This window comes from Lontra canadensis, unplaced genomic scaffold (assembly GCF_010015895.1).
Source record: "Lontra canadensis isolate GAN:19392208 unplaced genomic scaffold, GSC_riverotter_1.0 scaffold98, whole genome shotgun sequence".
Lineage (NCBI taxonomy): Eukaryota > Metazoa > Chordata > Mammalia > Carnivora > Mustelidae > Lontra > Lontra canadensis.
This window is the reverse complement of record NW_022631092.1, coordinates 4,412,347-4,435,598: the sequence shown is the minus strand read 5'-3', so window position 1 is coordinate 4,435,598 and position 23,252 is coordinate 4,412,347. Positions and strand designations below refer to the sequence as shown.

At 42.9% G+C, this 23,252-nt stretch overlaps 1 protein-coding gene across 6 annotated transcripts in view; it reads right to left on the bottom strand.

Annotated features, from left to right (window-relative positions):
- The window catches only part of SIPA1L1 (signal induced proliferation associated 1 like 1), a 179,684-nt gene that overhangs the window by 8,157 nt on the left and 148,275 nt on the right, over positions 1-23,252 (bottom strand). For 5 of the 6 annotated variants that reach the window (XM_032837370.1, XM_032837372.1, XM_032837373.1 and 2 more), the window contains 3 exons: positions 12,664-12,906; positions 11,782-11,947; positions 7,214-7,460 (listed from right to left, as the gene is read on the bottom strand). In XM_032837370.1, coding sequence (XP_032693261.1) covers positions 7,214-7,460; positions 11,782-11,947; positions 12,664-12,906 — 656 coding nt within the window. The remainder of the gene's footprint in view (positions 1-7,213; positions 7,461-11,781; positions 11,948-12,663; positions 12,907-23,252) is intronic. The other variant, XR_004380275.1, reaches the window with a different exon arrangement.

Here is a 23,252-nt window from a genome sequence, read left to right as displayed (position 1 = left end):
GTTCCTCTCTCCAGTGAACTGGGTATCACAGCAAAAACTGGTCTCCATTCTCACGTACTTTTCGTTGTGTTTAGTGCAACACCATAAACCCTGCAGAATGCCAGGGGACCCATCCGAAGTGCTACTAGAGATGCTGGAGGTGTTCCCAAAATGCAGAAAAGACATGAAATAACACAAAAAAGTTGAACTGCTTGACGTGTATCCCAGATTGAGGTCTGCAGCTGTGGTTGCCTGCCATTTCAAGGTAAATGAATCTAGCATAAGGACCATTGTGAAAAAAAGAAGAGGAAATTCATGAAGCTGTCACCAGAGCAGTGCCACAAGGCACAAAAACCTGGTACTTTTTGTCAAATACCCTTTTATCTCCTATTGAAAATGCAGCTTTCAGGGGGGTGTAGGATGGCTAGTAAGAAAGGCATTCCTGCAGACTCTAACATGATTCAAGAAAAAGCAAAGTCATTATATGACGACTCAAAGGAAACGGAAGGTGAAAGATCGAAAGCTACAGAATTTAATGCCAACAAAGAATGGTTTGATAATTTTAGAAAGAGGTTTGGTTTTAAAAATGTCAAGATAACAGGAGAAGCAGCTTCTGCCAACCAAGAGGCAGCAGATGAGTTCCCAGACACCATTAAGAAAATCACTGAGGAGAAAGGATATCTGCCTGAACAGGTTTTTAATGCAGACAAAAGTGCCCTGTTCTAGAATAAAATGTCACAAAAGGCATTTATTATTTAATCCATATGATGAGACGTGAGCGGCAGGATTTACGGCAGAAAGGGACAGACTACTGTTCTGTGCAAATGCAGTTTAGTTTAGGATCAGAGCTGCCCTTTTCTATAAACCTACCAACCCCCGAGTCTTGAAACAATACCAGCTGTCAGACTTTTTGGTTGTACAAGAAGGCCGGACAGTGAAGACCCTTTTCCTGGATTGGTTCCATTGCTGCTTTGTCCCTGAAGTCAGGAAGTACCTTGCCAGCAAGAGATTGCCTTCTAATGTACTTTAGATATTGGACAATGCCCTCGCCACCTAGAACCCCATGAGTTAGTGTTGAAGTGGTCTACTTGCCCCCAAACACGACATCTCCAATTCAGCCCCCAGATCAAGGGGTCATCAGAACCTTTAAGGATGATTACACACAATATTCTTCTTCTTTTTCTTTTTAAAAAGATTTTATTTGTCAGAGAGTGGTGCACAAGCAGGGGGAGCAGCAGGCAGAAGCAGACTCCCCACTGGGCAAGGAGCCTGATCCAGGATTTGATCCCAGGAATCTGGGATCACGACCTGAGCTGAAGGCAGATGCTTAACTGACTGAGCCACCTAGGCCTCTCTACACACAGCAGTCTGTGAAAAGGGCTGTCAACACTATGGAAGGGAATTGTGATAGACAGAACATCATGAAATTCTGGAAGGACTGTACCATCAAAGATGCCACCATGATTATAGAAAAAGCTGTGAAAACCATCAAGCCTGAAATAATGGATTCCTGCTGGAGAAAACTGTCCAGATGTTGTGCATAACTTCATAGGATTTACAATAGAACCAATCAAGAAAATCGTGAAAGAGGCTGTGGATTTGGCAAAAAGAGTAGGGAGGTGAAGGGTTTTAAGATGCAGATCCTGCAGAAGTCCAAGAGGTAACAGAAAACACACCAGAGGAATTAACAGAAGGCGACTGGATGGAGATGAGTGTTTCCAAACTAGTGCCAGATGAGGAGGAACAAGACAGAGAAGAAGTGCCAGAAAACAAATTGACACTGGACAATCTGGCAGAAGACTTCTGATTCTCCAAGACTGCTTTTGACTCCTTTTATGACATGAAGCGTTATAGGATGTGGGTTCTGAACTAATGCTCACAGTGAAAGGATTGGTACTGTATAGAAACATATTTAGAGAGATGAAAAAGCAAAACAGTCAGAAATTACAATGTATTTCCAAAGAATTACACTGAGTGTGTTGCCTCTCCCACCTCTCCTTCTAACTCAGCCATCCCTCAGACAGCATGGCCAGCCCCTCATCCTCCCTCTCCTCAGCCTACTCAATGTGAAGACAGGGGTGAAGACCATTATGATGACCCACTTCCACTTAATGAATAATAACTAATCATCAGGCCATACAGTTAATAAACTGATCTGTTGTATATGTAAACATTTTGTGTAAAAATCTAACCATACAGCAGTAATTGTACAAGATGCTTTTCTGCCAACATCACCATCGCCAAAATATTCATCATGTAGAACACTGAGTGTTAAGTCTTGTATGGAAGTGGATATCCTGTCCTTACATAGGCACATTTGACTGATGTTTAATATACAATTAATAATGCCTTAGTTTTCCTACTGTTTTAAAATTTTGCTTTCAAGGAATTACATTACTGTAAATTATGTCTCTCGCTCTTGTATCAGCCTATCATCATAGGTAAGTGGTTTTTTAAAAATGTAACAATGTTTCTAGAACTGTACTATGAATATTACTGTAGTACTTTATGCCATAAAAATTTTATAGGGCTTCATTCATTAGTGTACAGACAAGGCCACTGTGAAGAAGTGTATCAGTTCCGCTAGGCTACCACAGAGCAATCATACTGCTCTTGCTTCATTATCTGTGCATGAACTGTTATACTTATAAATAAGTATGCATTCCTTTTCACTTTTGACATCTAGTGTTAGCAATACATATAACATCTACAGTGTTTTGAATCCTGTAAGACAAAAATTGTATAGGTACTGACAGATGGTTAATCATGTAAACAGACAAGGTAAATTTATGATATTGGTAAATGCAGTACAGTACTATAAATGTATCTTCTCTTACGATTTTTAATATTTTCTTTTCTCTAGTTTATTGTAAGATTCTAGTATATTAGACCTATACCATACAAAATATTTGAAATGACTGTTTATGTTAATGGTAAGGCTTCCAGTCAACACTAGGCTACAGTAGTTAATGTTTCTGGGAAGTCAACAGTTATACATGGATTTTTGAGTATATAGATGGTTGATATCCCATACTCCTTTGTTGCTCAAAGGACAACTGTAATTAGTTAAGGGATACACATGATTAAAAGATGTAAATTGTGACATCTAAAACATAAAATGTTCGGGGAGAGTAAAAATGTGGAACTTTAGAATGCATTTAAACTTTAGTTATTATGAACTGAAAATAAATGGTTATAAATCAAAGTTATACAAAAGCCTCATGGTAACCACAAAGCAAAAACCTATGATAGATACACAGAGGATAAACAGAAAGGAACCTAAGCCTACCACAACAGAAATTTATTAAACTATGAAGGAAGAGAGCAGGAGAGGAAAAGAACACAGAGGAACTATAAAAAAAACAAAAAGTTTATGCCTATCATTGATTATTTTAAATGTAAATGTACTGTATTCTCCAATTAAAAGACACAGAGTGGCTGAATGAGTAAAGAAAACCCATGACCCATCTATATGCTGCCTTAAGAGAGTCACTTGAGAAGTAAGGACATACACAAACTGAAAAAAGATAGCCCATGCAAATGGAAACCAAAGAAAGGTGATGTATTAGACGAAAAACACTTTAAAACAAAGACTATAATAAAAGACAAATAAAAAGGTATTACATAATGATAAAGGGAACAATCCAATAAGAGGATATAATGTTTGTAAATATTTATGTACCCAACACTGGAGCACCTAAGTATGTGAAGCAAATATTAACAGACCTGAAGGGAGAAACAGCAATATGGTGATAGTAGGGGACTCTGATAACCCACTTTCATCAATGGACAGATCATTTAGACAGGTCAACTAGGAAACATCCACCTTAAATGACACACTAGACCAGATGGACTTTAGAGCTTATACTGAATAGTGCATCCAAAAACAAAAGAATAGACATTCTTTTCAGTCACACATAGAACATTCTCCAAGATGGATCATATGTTAGGTCACAAGTCTTAATAAATTTAAGATGACTGAAATTAAATCAAACATTTTCCCCACTATAATGCTATGGAACTAGAGATCAATTACATGAAGAAAACAGGAAAATTCACAAATGTGTGAAGACTAACTACTACTAAATAACTACGACAAAAGACTAAATAACTACTAATTGCTACTGAACAAGCAATGGGTCAAAGAAGACATGACAAGAGAAATCAAGAAACACTTTCAGAAGAATGAAAAAGAATATACAACATACCAAAGCTTATGGGATGCAGGAAAAGCAGTTCCAAGAGGGAAGTTCTTAGTGACAATGCCTACATATCAAGAAACATCTCAAATAACCTAACTTTATACCTGAAGGACCTAGGAAAAGAACAACAAATAAAGCCCAAAGTTAGTAAAAGGAAGGAAATAACAGATTAGAGTGGAAATAAATAAAACACATAAAATAGAGATCAATGAAACTAAGAACTGGTTCTTTGAAAAGGTCAACAAAATTGACAAAGTTTTAGCTAGATTCACCAAGAAAGAAAAAGACTCAAAATCAGAAATGAAAGAGCAGACACTATAACTGATACCAAAGAAATAGAGAGGATCTTAAGAGACCACTATGAGGAATTTTACACCAACAAAGTGTGCATAAGAAATGCATACCCCATAAACCTACAATTTGCCAAGACTGAATCATGATTATGAGACTGACGTGCCACCTGCTGTGCTAAGTCACTAAGACTGAATCATGAAGGAACTGAAAATCTGAACAGACTGATTACTAGTAAGGAGATGGGTGGAAGGTCTGTTGAGTACTGATTCAAACAAAAACCCAGAAACAGAGGACTTTACTGGCGAATTCTAGTGAACATTCAAAGAAGAATTAACCCTTTTAAAACTCTTCCCCCAAAAAAGAAGCAGCGAAAGGAACACTGCCAAACTCATTTTATGAGGCTAGCATTACCCACCCAGATACCAAAACTAGACAGGGACACCACAAGAAAAAAAAAAATCACAGGCCAATACCCTTGATGAACATAGATGCAAAGTCCTCAACAAAATATTAGTAGACTGAATTTACAATATATTAAGAGTACCTCCTTATACTATGATCAAGTAGAATTTGTCTCAGGGATGGAAGGATGGTTCAACATCCACAAATCAATGTGATATATACCACATTGATGAAATGAAGGATAAAAATCATATAATCATCTCTGTAGATGCAGAAAAAGCATTTGACAAAGATCAACATCCATTTATGATTTTAAAAAATCACAAAAAGTAGGTATAGAGGGGATGTACTTTAACATAATAAAGGCCATGGCTGACATACTCCATGATGAAAGCTGAAAGCCTTCCCTCTAAGGCCAGGAACAAGACAAGGATGCACACTCTTGCCACATATATTCAACAAAATATCAGAAGTCCTAGTCGGGGCATTAGACAAGAAATAAAAGGCATCCAAATATGATGTAAAACTCACTATTTGCATGCGGTATGATATTAGACAACCCTAAAGACTCTACCAGAAACTCTAAGAATTAACAAAGGAGTTCAGTAAAGTTGTAGGATACCAAATCAATTCACATAAGTCTGCTGCATTTCTATATACTAATAACAAAATATCCGAGAAATTAACAATCTCACTCACAACTGTAAACAAAAGGAATAAAATACCTAGGAATAACTTTAACCAAGGAGGTAAAAGACCTGCACACTGTAAACTTACATTAGATACTGATAAAAGAAAACTGAAGAAACAAATAAGTGGAAAGATACTCCATGCTCATAAAAGAATATAATTAACATGTCCATGCTACTACCCAAAGTAATCTACAGATTCAGGGCAATCCCTACCAAAATTTTAATGCCATTCTTCTCAGAAGTAGAACAAGCAATCCTAAACTTATATAATTACAAAAGACTCTGAATAGCCAAAGCTATCTTGGAAAAAAACAAAGCTGGAGGCATTCATGGTCCTGATTTCAAACTATATTACAAAGCTATAGTAATCAAAACAGTATGGTATTATCAAAACAAACACATCAATGGAACAGAACAGAAGCCCAGAAATAAACATATGCATATGTGGTCAATTAATTGATGACAAAGGAGCCAAGAATATACAATTGGGAAAGGATGGTCTTTAATAAACAGTGTGAGGAAAATGGGATAGCCACATGCAAAAGAATGAAACCAGAGCACTATCTTACACCAAACCACAAAAGTTAACTCATTATGGATAAATAACTTAACTGTAAGACCTAAAGCCAGACTTCCAGAAGAAAACACAGGCAGTAAGCTCCCTGACATCAGTTTTGATGATGATGACTTTTTGGATTTGACACCAAAAGCAAGGTTTGTTACCTTTGTTAGATAAAAATAAATAGACCACATGCACACTAAAAAATTTCTGCACAGCAAAGAAAACCATTAACAAAATGAAAAGGCAACCTATGGACTGGGAGAAAATATTTGCAAATCAGATCTGATAAGGGGGTAATATTCATAATGTATAAAGAATTCCTATAACTCAAGGGTGTGGAGAAAAAGGAACCCTTGTGCACTGTTAATGGGAATGTAAAGTGGTGCAGCCACTGTGCAAAACGTTACGGAGGTTCTTCAAAAATAGAGCTACCATATGATCCAGAAATTCCACTCTGGGTATTTATGTGAAGAAAATGAAAACACTAGCTTGAAAAAAAAAAATATATATAGCCCCAAGTTCACTGCACCATTATTTATAATAGCCAAGATAAGGAGACAACCTAAGTGTCCACTGATGGATGAAACACACACAACACACACACACACACACACACACACACAGGAATATTACTTAGCCTTAAAAAATGAAATCTCATTTGCAACAACATGGATGGCCCCTGAGGGCACTATGCTGATTGAAATAAATTAGAGAAAGACAAGTCACAGGGACTACTGTGTGGAATTATTATTATTATTATTATTATGTGGAGTTTGCTAAGAATGCATCTTAGAAGTTCCCATCACAAGGAAGAAAATACTCTGCAACTATGCAAGGTGACGGATACTAACTAGACTCACCATGGCGGCCATTTCACAATATAGACAACCATCGAATCATTATGTTGTACAGCTGAAACTAACATGATGTCATAATTAGTTACACTCCAATAAAAACAAATCCCGAACAGGCATCCCAGATGACTCTGGGGAGGCGGAGCATGCGTACCCTGAGGTCTGGGATTACAGGTGCGGCTGACCGAGGTTGGCAAGCCAGGAATCTGAGCACCCAAAACCACTCACCATGCAGCGACTTCATCCCCAAGGTGTAAGAAGGCCTCCGCAGCGGGAGAGACTTGGGCAGGGAAGGGTACGTGCTGCTGAAGAGGACGTCATTGGGCAGGGCTTGGTCCAGAAGCGATGCCCTGGAGGCAAAGAAGTGCTCCCTCTGGCCGCTGTAGATGCTCTCATCGGACAGCGTGCGGTGCAGGGCCCGTCTTGCCGTGGGTGTGGCAGGAAAAGGCGACTGGGGTGAGGAGAGCGCCTGGAACTGAGAGCGGCGGGCAGACAAGGATTTACATGATGGCCTAAGTAAGTCCTCATGACAGAGAGCAGCTCTAGTAGGAGGTGCCTCTTGATAAACAGCAGCTGCTAAGAGTCTACTGAATCAGTTTGACAGAATGTTTTTTAGGATGGATTTCTACCCACTAAAATAGAGAAGCCATCTACATATTGATACAGTTCTATATAAAGGGCAGAAGTTCTAGATAGCTGTTCTCTCTTGTCCTTTGCTTTTGTCACCAGATTTGACATTTAGTTGAGATCCTTTTGCAAAAAGCAAGCTTCTGAGAATCCCATTACTTGAGAAACAAGAGACACATTAACAGTACTTAAATATCCAGCCTCAGAGCCAGCAGAGTATCTGGTCGGTTAGCAATAAAGTTGTATTTATTCAGTCCTTCCTAGACGAGTGTTCACCTTGACAGGGAGAACGATGTAGAGGACAGGTGAAGATGTGAGTAGGAGGGCTGAGTCACAGCCGGTAGAAGGCCTCTGCGGGACGTTCTGTGACAATGGGAAGGGGCAGAGAGAGGACGACAACTGTGTCTCCACTGAGGACTCCGGGAATAGAGCTGACATTCAGGGTCTAACATGCTTCTGTTCATCAAACCAAGGGTTAATCGAGTCAAAGCTCCCTAGGGAGTGGTGTGCACAGCTGCCACATAAATATGAACAAATAGTCAAACGCATTGTCAATGAGCCCCAGGTGTAGCCAACGGTGTAAAAATTATGCTCACTTCTAAAAAGTCATGATGAGTTAAGCGCAAGGTACATAATCGCTTGCCTAGAAAGTGAAGCTGCTGAGATAAGGGCTCTGTGAGTCTGTAAATGCAGGAACTGGGTATGGAAATGGTGGTTTTCCTTTTCCCCTCACCGAGAAGAGGGGGCATGACAGAGGCGAAATGGCCTGCTGATTATGATTTTAAAAAATATAGCCAGATCCTCTCTCTCCCATCGGCAAGCTTCTAGGACTGTCACATACGACTCCTGCCTACCAGGCCAGGCCCCAGATCTCTCCATTCAAACACTGCTCCCAATCTGTTTCAGTGCCTCTGGGTTCAGCAAAGGGATTTCCTTTTCTAGTGAGTATCCCTGCCCTGATGGTTATACGGGAAGGTGGTTTTCCCCTAATTCTAGTTTCAGCCTCTTTGGGAAATATTAACAAACTTCAGGGCAGTGAACTGCCACCTTGAGGAGATCCTTGGAGTGGCATGCTTTCTTAGAAGTTCTAACATCTTGCAGTGAAGGGAGGCAGGGCAGGAGATGGAAGTCGGCAATCTGCCTTGATGTTTTGCGCCCATTAAAAGTCGTCTTGTCCCAACATGTCGGGGTGGTCCCTCACCCCATCCCTGTTCCCCTCCAGTCTTGAAGGCGCGTGCACACCGATCTGGTTCTGAGAGCGCCCTGGGCCTGCCTCCCGGGGTGCTTGCTGGGCAGTACCCAGTGCTGCCAGACCTGGGAAAGAACCACCATGAGTCAACACTGACTCTCAAGGGCTCTGAGAGCACATCAGGCCAGGGGGCTTTGCAGACTGTCCTGGGGACCCTACCAGTTCCTCACAGCATCACTGCCTGGGGAGCAGAGACGTTCAAGTGGGACCCAGGCGCCCATGACACCCACCCCTCCCATCGGAGGAACTCCACTTTCTTACTTCTCCATATTAGACTTCCATGTTTTATTTTATGTAAAAAGGGGGTGTTCCCAAACTTTAAAACCATCCGGCACCACCAATCTATTTCAAAGCCGAGGAACACAGCCTAGAGGAGGGGCCACTTGCTCCAGGTCAGCTCCTGTTCCCGCACTCTTCCCAGGCCTCCTGGCTTCATGAGCTCGTCACCAGCACCCGCCGTAAGCAAGCGCCAGCACTCCCCGAGCCCTGGAGCTGCCTGCAGCCGCCACCTCTGGTCTGTGCCTCACAGCTCTGGCTGCAAAGCGGGACCATGGGTTTGCACTGTGTCTGTTCACCTGCTGCTGGGCGCAGCCCTCGGGGAAGGTAAGGTGATCCCTCTCTGCCTGCCAGTGAGGTTTCTTAGAAGGTCAGCAGTCTGCCATTTTCCTTGAGACAGGAGCTCTGTGGCAGGTGCTAAGGCCCTGCGGCCACCTACCTCTGAGCCACAGCTCACCACGTCCCACAGCAGATATCACACATTGCTGGCAAATCACCCTGTATTAACCCTCTCATTTGATATTAACGCTCACTCACAGGTAGCACCTGCTCTCCAAGAAAGCCAGTGTGGTCCGAGTGGGTTCCAAGTCTCATAGCCCGAAGCTGGCCACTGCCAGGACCCTGACGCCTGATGCAGTGGCCTGGGGCCTTGAGCCAGGTCTGGCCTGGAAGACCTCTCAAGGGCACGCTGGCCTTTCTGACACAGCAGAGCCATGGGCATCCCAATGGAGAATTTCAGAAGATACACAGAGATACTTAGCTAAAGTCATCTGAAACCAAACCAAAAAGGAGGACACTGGAGAAAGAAGAGCCTTACTTCCAGCCCTTCCCAGTAAGAGAGTAGCCTGAGGAAAGCCTTCTTTGCAGAGGGTCTCTCAGTAATGCAGTCAGGACATAAAGAAGATGCACCCCTGTTTCAGGAATGCTAAAATAATTCATTTTGGAAATAAAAGCCAAGAACAGGAATGAAGGCAAAAGAGACATTTGCTTTCAATTATTTCTACTGCATGAGTAAATCAAAAGAATCAAAGCTCTAAGTTTGCCCCTTTCCAAAAATGTGAAACCGAGAATTGGAGGAAAGATTCCTTTCAGGGCAAGTTTTATTTTCCTCTAACCTCAAAGGAAAAAATCTGAAAAAAATTTTATTTTGAAACTGGTACTTAAACATTTTAATACACCTCTTTGGGTTCTGACGGATAAAGAAGTTTCAAGCACTGTCTTTTGCGAGGTTGCTGAGGAAACCATTTGGACCCTGTGTGATGAGTCAGAATGGTGAAGTGCTATAAAACAGAAATTACAGAAATCAAGAATGACCAAGTCATTAAAATGATTTATGATGTTAATGTTTATGTTAATAAATCTTTATTTCACAGCACAATGCCAGAATGGCCTTTGGAGTACACTTAATTTCTGTAAATGCTGATTTTTCAGTTTAGGGGGTATGTCTGACCTATCTTGAGAAAGGTGCACGCACACACACACTCTTGTGACAAGAAGCCTGAGTGGGAATGGACAAGGCCACATAGCTCGTCCTGCTCAACCCTCTGCTCCTGGTTTGAAGACAGCAAGTGGTTAAGGAAATACTTCAGCTTATCTTTCTAATCAACTATCAGAGTTCCTCTTAAATTATACTCTCTAGTCACTTCAAACAGACTACCAGTCACTCAACTAAGTAGCTGGACAACAGAACATGTCCAAGTTTGCTGTGCTGACCTTCCTGGGGGTAGATCCCCTCCTTCTGGGGCTACACAACACACCGCACACAGAACTGCCTCGTGCTCAGAGCTCTGGGCCCCACTCAACAAAGGCCCAGCTCCAAGCCCTGGGAGGAGGAGATGGTACACTTCTGAGGACAAGAAAGACCCCCAAGTAGGCTTCAGGGCTCCTCCAAGCTAAGGCGAGCAGAACAAACTCTTCCACATGGTTGCGCCAAGGTCTGGCCACTGACCCACAAACAGTGGCACTCAGGACGTGATGGGGAGGGAGGCTGGCTTTAGAGAATTTCTAGCCTAGAACTGCAAGGGAAGTGAAGAGGTTTTTGCAAAGTAAAGAGAGTTTAGAAAGTTCTGAAGGTAAGTATGTAGACCTAGTTTTCTGGGCTGCAGAGGTGGCTTCTGGAGGATGAGGAGGTGAAGAGAGTGGGTGTAAATCAGGCCGTCTCTCTGAGTGACTGAATGCTACGTGGTGCACAGACGGTAGACCTGCCTGTCAGGGGGCAGAGGTGGGGCACACAGGGAAGGATGTGAACTGGGAGCTACTTGTGGGAGGAGGGACCCTTTGGACAGAAGGCTCTAAGGCATTTACAGAAAACTTTGTGTGATGAGGGAGCCACAGGTGCTCTGCCAAGTTCTCCGAAGCACTGCCATCTGAGTTAACATCTGTGAAAGAGCGTGGCTTGTGCATGGGGAGTGGGGTACACTAAGGAAGATAAAGGGTGGTAGGGACAGATAAATATAAACCCAGACTGAAAGCTATGGCAGTGGGGACAAAACGCTTGGAGAACGTCATAAGCTCATTTTAGGGCAGAGTGCATGAGGGCAGGAGCCGGGAGCCAACACCTCCTGGAGGGGCCACCGTGGTGAGCAGCCCCATCCCTTCTGGCCACCCACCCTAACAGCCATGCGCCCCGAGCTATGTCCTATACCTTAAAGTTCTTCTGGGATTCAGGAGTTGGGCTTTCCAGGTCGATGAGTTTCTTGAGGTCCTCCTCGATGGTGGACTTGGAGGCTGGCTTGGGGGACGCCCGGAGGTCCCTGGTTGAGGCACGCAGCCTAGTGTGGGCCATCTCGTTGCCGTCACTCTGATGGCGCCTTGAAAGGAAGAGATGGGAGAAACCAAGCAGGGTGACGTAAGGCCACGATGGACCCTGAGTTGGTGAGTCAGGAGGGACATATTAAAGGAGAGCTAAGGACAAGCTGCTCAGGTAAGTGCTTGTGAAAGAAACACAACCAACTGGAAGCACAAAATAAGAATCTGTGCACAAACTGCTCTTCTACAGGAAACCATTAGCCCCACTAAGCCAGAGTTAGCATGACTTACTAGTAAGACCACGGGCTACAAATCCCAAATGTTACTTCTGTACAAACTCAAACAACATGATCGAATGACTCATTTAGAACTTTTTTTACTCCTGTACTACTTTGTCAAAAAGTTCTTTATATTCAGGGCAGTCCCTCTCTCACACTCCCTCTGCTGGGCCAGGAGTTAAAAACCCCATGGGAAGGCTGTGATTAACATCACCAAAGGGAGAATGTCACCGTCGTGCCAGGTCAATTATTCTGCAGTTTGTTCTCCAGACAGACTCCTTCCTACGACATCTAAGATTCTCAAATCAATGATTTGCCACATAACTTATTTAAGGAATGAAGCAGAGAAATAAGTTAAGTTTTACTTAGGAGGGGAAAAAAAAAGACTCTTGACCAAACCCCAGCTGGCCGTCTCTGTGGTAGGAAATTGCCTCAACCTTTTCTGTTCTCTGTCCTGTTAAAAGCAAACCACCCAGTAAGAGAAGCAAAAGAATTCTTACTTTCTTGTGTCCATAAATCCCACAGAGTTTATGGTTCCTTCGGGTTTCTTCCACCCAATCAGGTACTTGCTGGTCGCGCCCTGGCGAGGGTAGAAGGTCCTAGGGCCAGAAGAAGAGGAGGAGGAGGAGGAGGAGGGGAAGGAAGGTGCGAGCTGTGAGGTGGCAGGATGGAGCTCTTCTTTTGGGGAACTTCTGGCACTGGTGAAGACCACTGGGCTGGCAGAGTGTCGAGAGCTCATGGTACTGAGGAGAAGCGTGACAAAGACAAAAGGACCCCAGTGTGCATGTGTGCATTCCAGGGTCCACACGGCGGCTATCAAAGTGTCATTCAGGACAGGGGTTATGGCCACGTTAAAGAACAATGACTGTATCATCAAATATTAATGGGGCTGGCTGGCTAGTCTTTCTTGTTTTCTTGCTACAATTTAAATGTCTGTTGTAAAAATGAAACACAGTCACCAGGGCTTAGTCTGCACTCTAAGTTAAAAGGTAAAAACAGTTGAGTCTATCAGGGATGCTTTGAAACATGCTGTCACACCGGAGTTTGTTAGGGGGTCTAGGACAGGCAAGGAACAGGAGAAATGGCAATGAAAGGTCTGGCCATCTCAGTGGCTGTCTGCCTTGCCTTCCTCAGAAATAGGGGTCATGGTGATGCTCCCCAGGTCCAAGCTAGACCAGCATACAGTTCTCTAAACACCCACATCCAAGGCCAAAGAGGGACAGTGATGTCTCCTTCCCCATGGCATCTGGCAGTAAGAGGGACTCTTAAAAGGCTGTTCAGTGCAGTGAAAATGGGTCACTATCCTACACCATGTACAAAAATCAACTCAAAATGGATTAAAGACTTGACTGTAAGTCCTGAAACCATAAAACTCCTAGAGGAAATCATAGGGTAATATCCTTGACATTGATCTTGGCAATGATGTTTCTCAATTTGACACCAAAAGCAAAGGCAACAAATGCAAATAAACATGTGGGACTATGTCAAATTAAAAAGCTGTACAGCAAAGGTAACCATCAAGAAAATGAAAAGGCAACCTAGTGAAGGAGAAAATACTTGCAAATCATACATCTGATAAGGGTACAATACCCAGAATATATAAAGAACTCCTATTAACTCAAGAGAAAAAAATCTGATTAAAAAATGGGCAAAGGATGTCTACCAACAGATGAATGGATAAAGAAGATGTGGTATATATACACACAATGGAATACTATGCAGCCATCAAAAGAAATGAAATCTTGCCATTTGCGATCACGTGGATGGAATGAGAGGGTATTATGCTGAGCGAAATAAGACAATTATCATATGATCTCCCTGATATGAGGAAGTTGAGAGGCAACGTTGAGGGGTTTGGGGGATAGGAAAGGAATAAATGAAACAAGATGGGATCAGGAGGGAGACAAACCATAAGAGACTCTTAATCTCATAAAACAAACTGAGGGTTGCTGGGGGGAGGGGGAGGGAGAGAGAGGTGAGGATATGGACATTGGGGAGGGTATGTGCTATGGTGAGTGCTGTGAAGTGTGTAAGCCTGACGATTCACAGGCCTGTACCCCTGGGGCAAATAATACATTATATGTTAATAAAAAATGAATTTTTTTTTTAAATGGGCAAAGGAATCTCAATAAACATTTTTCCAAAGAAGACATACAGATGGCTAACAGGTACATGAAAAGATGCTCAACCTCACTAATTATTTGGGAAATGCAAATCTAAACCACAATTAAATATCACTCACACCTGTTAGAATGGCTGTTATCAAAAAGACAAGAAATAACAGGTATTGACAAGAATGTGGAGAAAAGGGACCCCTTGTGCACTGTTGGTGGGGATGTAATTTGGTGCAGCCACTATGGAAAACAGTAAAATGTTCCTCAAAAGAGGAACATTTTACTCACTCACTTACTTACTCACTACCTAGAGAAAGTGAAAATACTAACTTGAAAGTATCTACAATCCCATGCTCATCGCAGTATTATTTACAAGACCCAAGCTATGGAAATAACCTAAGTGTCCACTGATGGACGAATGGATAAAGAAAGACTGGTATACACATACAGTGAAATACTATACAGCCATAAAAAGAAGGAAATTCTGCCATTTGTAACAATATAAATGGACGTTGAGGACATTATGCTAATTGAAATAAGTCGGACAAATACTATGTCATCTACTTATGTGTGCCATCTAAAAAAACCCAAGTTCATAGATACAGAGAACAGACTGGTGGTGGCCACAGGCGGGGATGGAGGATGGGGGAAACTGAGGGAAGAGGGTCAAAAGGTACAAATGTCCATGTGGGAGTCCTGGGGATGTAATGTACAGCATGTTGACTAAATAAAAAACACAAAGCAGGTTATCATCTGTGGATTTTAAACTTTGGTTCAAGATTACAAAACTAAAGTCTACAGGACCTAAGGAGAAGGCTACTCATTACATATTAAAACTCAGGATTTCTAATTTCTAAAATCTCAGGATTTTAATTTCTATTAAAAATTCAGGGGTCTACAATGCTGGAGGCTCTTTGATGGCAGAATTTCCACACGACCCTCCCAGGATCTCCCAGGACCTGCGTCCACACCACACGAGCCCTGCTGAGTTCTCCACTGTCGGCGGAGACCAGAGACGTGGGCTCCTACCACAGCGCACTTGTCACTGAAGCTTTAGCCACGAGGACGTGATCTCACAGCATCTGCCAGCAGCGCTTTGTCAGAAACCAATGGTCCTGATCTGAATAAAGCACGGACTTAATAATGACGCATTAGCTACGACGCGTGTACCCCAGACCACGGGTGGGAGGGTACACGGGAACTCTCTGCACCGTCTTTGTAACATTTCTGCCAATCAAAAACTAGTCTAAAATAAAAACGTTTTTTATTAAAAAAAAAAAACTAAGGGAATGAACAACAACAACAAAAAATCAAAACCACCCAATCTCAGTGGTGCTGAGAGAACACGCACAGATGAAAGCCAGTGTTGAACCCCCACCTGCAACCTCACCTAAAAATCCATTCCCACTGGCTCGCATATTTAAGTGTGGATCTAAAGATTCTGGACCACACCGCGAAGAACATCTTTGGAACAGAGGCAGAGGTTTCTTTCATAGGATCATAAAGGAAAGGACTGAAGCCCGCTGAAAGTAAGGACTTTCTAGTCCTCCAAAGAAAGAGAAGCAGAATATGTGTAAAACATACACCCAACGGTGGGCTCCAATCCAGAATACAGAACTACTGAAACTCAACATGACAGACAACCCAATAGGAAAAATGAGCAAAGATCTGAAAAGGAATTTCACAAACAAGGATATCTAAACGATTAATAAATAAACATTAATGCTTAACATTGTCAGTTATCAGGAAACTGCAAACTGAAGCCAACAGAAAAACCAGTTACACACCCAAAAGAAAGGCTAAAATCAAAAAGACTTCCAACATGAAGTGCTAGGACGATGTGAAGCGGCCCGAACTCTCCCACACTACTGATGTGTGTCACCGTCTTGAGACGAAGCGGCTCACGTTCTCTGCTGGAGTTGAACGTGTGTATATCGAAGGACACAGCAGCCCCACTCCTAGGTCTGTGCCTGCCAGATGCACACACAGGTGTACCAAAGGACATGTGCAAGAATCTGTAATGTCCCCGAACTGGAAACACTCCAAACGCTCCACAGCAGAAGGGACACACGAGCTGTTCCATGTTCTCACAAGGTAAATTTGACGCAGCCACACAGCTAAGCTGATGCTACCTAAGACACGTGGTGACACTCACCGACGTACTGTTGACTTAGAGACACCAGACATGGAGTAAAACATATGGCGCGATTCCACTTACATAAAGCCAAAAATAGGCAAAATGTGTGTGTGATTTTAGGATTCGAGACTGTGTTTACCTGGGCGAGGAGGTGGGAATGACCAGGGAAGACAAGTGAGAGGAGGACGTGTCTGGATGTTGGCTCTGTTCCAGTGCTTGATTTGGGTAGAGATTACACGAGATATGTTCGTTTCGTGAAAATTCACGCCAATGGACAGTATGACCTGAACCTCTTTCTCTACACGTGTCACACTTCAATGACAACACACCCACAAAAATAAATCAGAAGTAGATGACCTGAAAGGAGAAGGCCTTATCAGTCCACGAGGCTTTGCCACGGACTAGAGGGAAAAGGGCACAGAACAAAGGAGATCTGCAAAGTTCGCCACACTAAATGGGCCTTATTGCCACAGAACAAACATAAACATCTTTATTTTTGTAATTAAGGAGGAGGGACCAGGCTCAAACTTCACAAAAAATATGATAAAAAGAAATGACTAGCCATATTCTGATTGCTCTAACAGTTTTCTTTTTCCCAGAGACTTGTAGCTAGAGGGGAAGGGAAAGAAAAAAACATCTCTCCCAAGACCTGAAAGGGCAGCATAAATTTAAAGGCCAAGTAATCTCATTTAGTTTTCACCTCTTGATAAAAAATATCCCATTCGTTTGCCTTTAAAAGGAAGAAAACGGATACAGAACTCTTCCATAAATGCCATACATTAAATTAGTAAGAACAAAATAATAGTAGGACTCTGTTGTGGAAAAGAGACTAAAAGTGGAAAGATGAACCAGAAGGAAAAAGGAATCAGGAAGGACATAAAGACAGAGGCAGACAAACTCAGACTGTGTCCTCCAGAGACAGAGCAACATGCAGTAACTCGGGAAGCACCCGCAGAAGCTTCCTCGGCCCTAAGAGTGGGCGTAGCCTTTGCAGTCATTTGCCACAATATGACAGGGTTGTGGCTGTTTATTGCTTCTTTAGGAACAAGAGCTTATCTCTGGTTTGTAGACTTGCCCCCCCCACGATACCTCTCTCATACGCACTTATAACACAGATGTGGGGGTGTCTCCACTCATCCATGGTTACGGTCCGAAGCAGATTCCCATCAAGTCAAAAACAGTACCTCAGTGTCTACCCTGTACACCTTCGTCTTGGATAATCACGGGCTGGCTTTACCTGCCTCGATTAGCACCCAGAGGTGAAAGCAAGTGTTTGTGAATTTCTAGTGCTGGAGCACGTCAGGGCATGTTTTATGTTGAAGGACAGACCCCAGAGATTCTGCCTTGGCAGGCACACGGGAATCTGCGCTCTGACTCGTTCCCAGCCAATGCCATGGTCCTTAACTCACAACCTGAAAACCACTGCACCAGACAAGCCTTTGAAACTCCCGCAGTTTCCATTTCTCAGCAAGTATCTTGATATGATAGCACGGGGATTCAGAACCCTGGGGCTTTGAAAGACTAAATGTGTGGTCAAAATAGAAATAATTTGTCATGAGAATAAAATGTAAATTGCATAGTCCATTAATTTTTAAATCATTTCTCCCATGTTTTAAAAAATAGCTATGCTGGTTTCAGCCATAATGTCTGGCCTCTGTGAAAAGGGAAGTTATAGGAAAGGCTTAGAGACATCAAAGAGAGAACAATATATACAGCATATACAGTTTTTGGAGCTCTTTGCTTCCTGTATGAATTTAATTAGTACCATTTTCCTGGGAGGCATTCAGTAAGTTTTTGTACCAGATTATAAACTCTTTGAAGGCAGACATTTTTGTGTGTCTAACGATGCCAGAATATAGTGGACTCCAGATGAAATAGTTGTTGGACAAAGGGTTTCTCTTCAGCATGTATGGACTCACTATCTATTTAACTTTCTTATCTTGTTGATAGCGTCTCCCCCACTTAAATGGAAGCCACACAAGGGCTGATCTTTTTCTCCTTCGCTGCTGTACTCTCCATGCCTACCACAGTCGCCGGCCATAGTAGGCATTCAATATGTGATGAGAGGAATGGTCAAATAAATCAGCTATTCATTTTAAATGTAAGAGAGAGTTAGGTGTGAAGACAATGTGTTTTACTCAGGCTGTATTCAAAACTAGGTGTTGCTTTATTTTTATTGCAAGAAATAATTAAATCTACAGATTATGCTTCTAAGCATAGTCTTAAAAGGATGATTGCTTAAGTAAGACCATAGACCCCGATTATCGGGTTTTATCTGTGAACGTGATGGCTGGCACTAGCTCTCAGGTGTGAAATTACAGCGCACTTTTATTCACTAATGGTTATAATCAAGACAGCCCTACTTAACAACTGATTAGATTTGGGAACAAAAGCAAAAGTAAAAACAAATGAATAATTCATCAGCAGTGCTTCCTTCTTTAATGTATACCACTCACAGCATGAAGCAAGGTGAGACTCTGGTACACTTGGCCTCTAATTCCAAGTAGGCACATGAAGATCACCTGGGAGCTTTCAAAACACACATTCTTGGGCTCCAATCCCAGATATTTTAATTTGATAAGAGCTGGGCTGGTGCCTAGAGTATGGATTCTTGTGGAATCTCCCCCTAAGTGAGCACACTGATTGAGAACTGCTCAAATCACTTGACTTATTCAGACTGTTATGACATCATCAAAATCCAACTTCTTATCGTCAACATCAAGAAAGGGAAGCTGCGGGGCGCCTGGGTAGCTCAGTTGGTTAAGCGTCTGCCGTCCGCTCCGGTCATGATCCCAGGGTCCGGGCTCGAGTCCCTCATCGGGCTCCTTGCTCATCAGGGAGACTGCTTCTCCCTCTGCCCCACCCCCCTGCACACACTTTCTCTCCCTCTCTCTCTCAAATAAATAAAAATCTAAAAAAGAAAAAAAAAAGGTGAAACGCTGAAGCCCCTGGAGCAGTGTTCCTCCAGCCATGACTGTGGCCACCTGCAGGGATTGATGTAAATGCAGATTCCTTGGCTTATGTCAGATCTTCGAGAGCCCCAGGAATCTGGAGGAATCCCCAAAGATTCCCATGTCCCTAGAGGTTTACAAACTACTGTGTTAGCCTCTCACCTCCCCCCACCCTAAAATGGGTGGGCTCCTCTCGTTTTGCAGCCCCGTTCCTGGGCCCTGCTGGTGGTGGGGCTCCTTGAAGCTGCCCACCCCGCTGGCCCTGAGCACTTCGGAGGCGGCTTTAATTACAAAACAACTACAATGAAGCCATCAGCTCCCTTGAACAGGGGGAACTGTGTGGCTGCATTGTTTCACCATCCCGCAGATTTCATGTTAATTCAATACGCTGCAATCTGGTGGTCCCCTGGGCAAATTAGATCTCTCCACGGGAGTTGTGGAGGAAGGTAATGAGAGAGCCGGATAGAACAGAAAGAGAACAGCAATCGCTATGTTAGGACGTGACAGACACAACACCCGTGACTTTTCTCACTGTATCAGAAGTGAGATTCACTGTGAGTATGGCCAAACTGAGCCATCCGGTCGGGGGCTCCTGGATGCCACATGAAGGGGCCACCAGCTTTACTTCTCATACAAACTATAGGGCATTTCCCCTTTCCTCAAAATGGATCAGGTTTCATTTGTCTGGTCATTCCAGGACATGAATTTTGGAAAAGGACGAGAGCTGCACGGACACATGCACTACCTCACACAAAAAGAAAGGAGGCCACGGGGTAACTGGACACGTGGGGCAGTCCATCCCAGCTTCTTGTCTCAGCCCAGTGAAACCATGAACCCAGTGCCCCACGAGCTGGTGATTTCACCTTCCCAGCCGTGGTCAAACCTCCTAGGAGAAGATGCTAGACGACCTATCTGAGAGTCACGACCTGTACCGCGTCATGGAGGAGGGGCTACCTCTGCTTGCGGACCTTGCAAAGGGATAACCCACGGAGGATGGAGAAGCCTGAGTGTCAGGAGACAAAAGCCCAAATACCAGAGCTCTGAGGGCCTGGGGAGCCGTCCCGCACGTCTGCACTGTCACCGAGGCCACCACCTCCTGTGGGACACACTGGCTATGCTTGCTCTCGCGCTGCCAAAAGCTGCCGAAGGAAATACTTGGAGTCATCTGCCCTCCAGGCATGACACAGAGGGACAGAGTTTAGACAGGCTGGGTGTGCTACAGACGGGGAGACCAGCAATTAGTCACCAGTGTAATGGCTACGACAAAATCTGCATGAAGGCTGAATGCTGGCCAAACATCAAGGGGAGGGGATCGGGTTTCCTGTGATTACTTGTACAAATAACAAATACTTAAGCCTCTGGGTGACAGATAATGTGGAGGATATGTTTAAGGAGGACTCCTGCTTCCGCTGTGTTCAACACTAGCTGATTCTGTCCAAGACTGGGCTCCAGAATTTAGGAGGGCTTGAGAAGCCTCATTCTAAAGGATCGGGGAGAAGAAACAGGAATGATTAAGCTGGCAAAGGGGATGTCCAAATAATTATGGTAAAGAAAACTATTCATCTAGAACATAAGATACTTATTTGATGAGCACTGAATGCTGTGAAGCCAATATTGCCCTGTAGGTTAACTAACTAGAATTCAAATTAAAAAACAAACAACACAAGATATTTAGTAAGTCCAAGGGCACACTGATATATAAAGCGTAGGGAAGTGGGTGCCTAGGCATACACAGTAGAAGGGGCTTCAGGGGTCACAGTGGACCACAAGCTGAACAAGGCTGCAATGCCGAGCTAGATAGGAGGGAGCTAATAAGAGAACTACAAATATTATCATTTTTTTAAGCACAGCTGAGAAGAATGTCACGTTCAGGTTTGGCATCTAAAAAGGAAAAAGAAAAAGCAGGGAGCTTGAGAAGCAAAAATGTAATTGTAGAATGAGACACATAAAAGACAATTATAGGACCTGTGGGAGATCCATGTTTGTTGAAGGAAAAGGAGCAAGATAAACCTCATTAAGGCAGGTGATAGAGAGCTTAAAAAGGAAATGCCAAAAGCCTTTCACCTCAAAAGAAAATTTACAGTTTGCAATACACTTGATAACCTTTTCTTATTCTCACAGACATAGAAAAACAACCATTTTGTTAAGTAGGCCAGGTGTTATTCAATCCCAGATAAGCGACCCACGTGGTGAAATGCCCTGACCATGAGGGCTGTTGAGTGGCAGAATGAGACCTGTACCACCATCTCAGGATACAAACCTACTTTCCCCCCATTCCCCTCTCAACTTGCCTGGGGGTGGAGAACTGTTACAAAATTTCTTAAAAAATATTTCTTAAAAAAAAAAAAAAGATGTGTGTATACATACACACACACACACATATATACGTATATATATACGTATGTATATTTTGTATATTTTGCACATGGTTTCTTATTGATATCTACAATTTTTATAATCTTAGCCTTCAAAAATCTTAATGTTTAGGAAAAACTCAGCTCAGAGAAACCATTTAGTCTCTCTTAATTGTGCATTTAAGCTGCAGTGAGAGGAATTTCAGGTAGGTAGACACAGGACGAAGTTTTGAAGAAGGAGAGGACACGATAAGCACAGGAATTGCTCAGAGAGGACATGGCCTCTGTTTGGGATCATCTTCCCTCTCCCCACATTTGAGGCAGCTGGGCAAGTTCTGATCCTGGCAGGATGGTTTCAATAGGACAAGGGATGGACTCAGTTCCTTCCAAATTCCTTTTGGTCTGATGATTTAATGGCATTGGGAGAATTGGGGCTGTCCATATTGACTGGATGAATGAATTAGCTGCATCGCAGATCAGAGTGGTAATAAACCTTCTGGCAGTGAGTGCCCCATCAAGCCATCTGATGTCTGTGGCTTGAGAGAGGTCTCATTTTCTCAATGTTCTCTTGAAATTTCAACCACAGTGGTTCTGTTTCTTAGTCTTTGAGGTTAACTGGACAGCACTGTATTCTGGATAAAATAATCACCCACTCCCATAAACTGAAAGAAATGGGGCACAACAGCTTAGCACAAATCTGTACAAGTTCTGCTAGGTAAAAGCAAAATACAATAATCCAGAATGTCCACAGTGTGTCAGACCAAAGAAGAAATGACCAATGAAAATGACCCAACCAACTTAAGACAAGCAGAACCAACCACATGTTGAAGATAAGTTCTGGGTTTATCATTTCAGAGGCTTCACATTCAAATTCTGAATTAGCTCATAACACTTAGAAAAATAATATTCTCATCTTAAGAAAAAAGCACAGATGAGAGGCAATTCATTGTCCGCAATTAAAAAAAAAAAGAAATTCCAGGCAGGAGAGATTTGAGAAAGAAACGTTAGCAGAATAAAGACAGCAGAATAATTTCTAAACAAAGAAGGCGTATTTCTATGCCAAAGAGGGCAGAGAATGAAAGGCAGACACGCCGGCTCTAACGCAGACTCAGCGGCACACAGACAGTCCAGGGCACTCCAGGAGGCCGAGGCACATCCTGCTGTTCTATGTGAACTCAATCGAAGAAGTCCTTCTTTACCTCTACTCTAAAGAAACCTACCGCTTTCCTGGCATGACTAGTGAACTTATTAAGTCAGCCAGAAAAAGCACAGTCATGAAATTGAACTGTACTGATGACCAGGGGCAGGCATTTTTCCTGGACTGAAATCAGCCCTTTTAGTGAATGTCAGATACTGACCAACTGACATCCAGATAGTGACTGATACTTGCATGGACACTATTAAAAAGTTCTCCCCAGCTGTATTTTGCAGATGAAACAAACCTTACGTAGAGATGACTTCACTCAATGTTCACGCTGTCCCGGGACTTTTGTATACTCTTCTCCATATACCTATTCATAAAAGCAGCACACC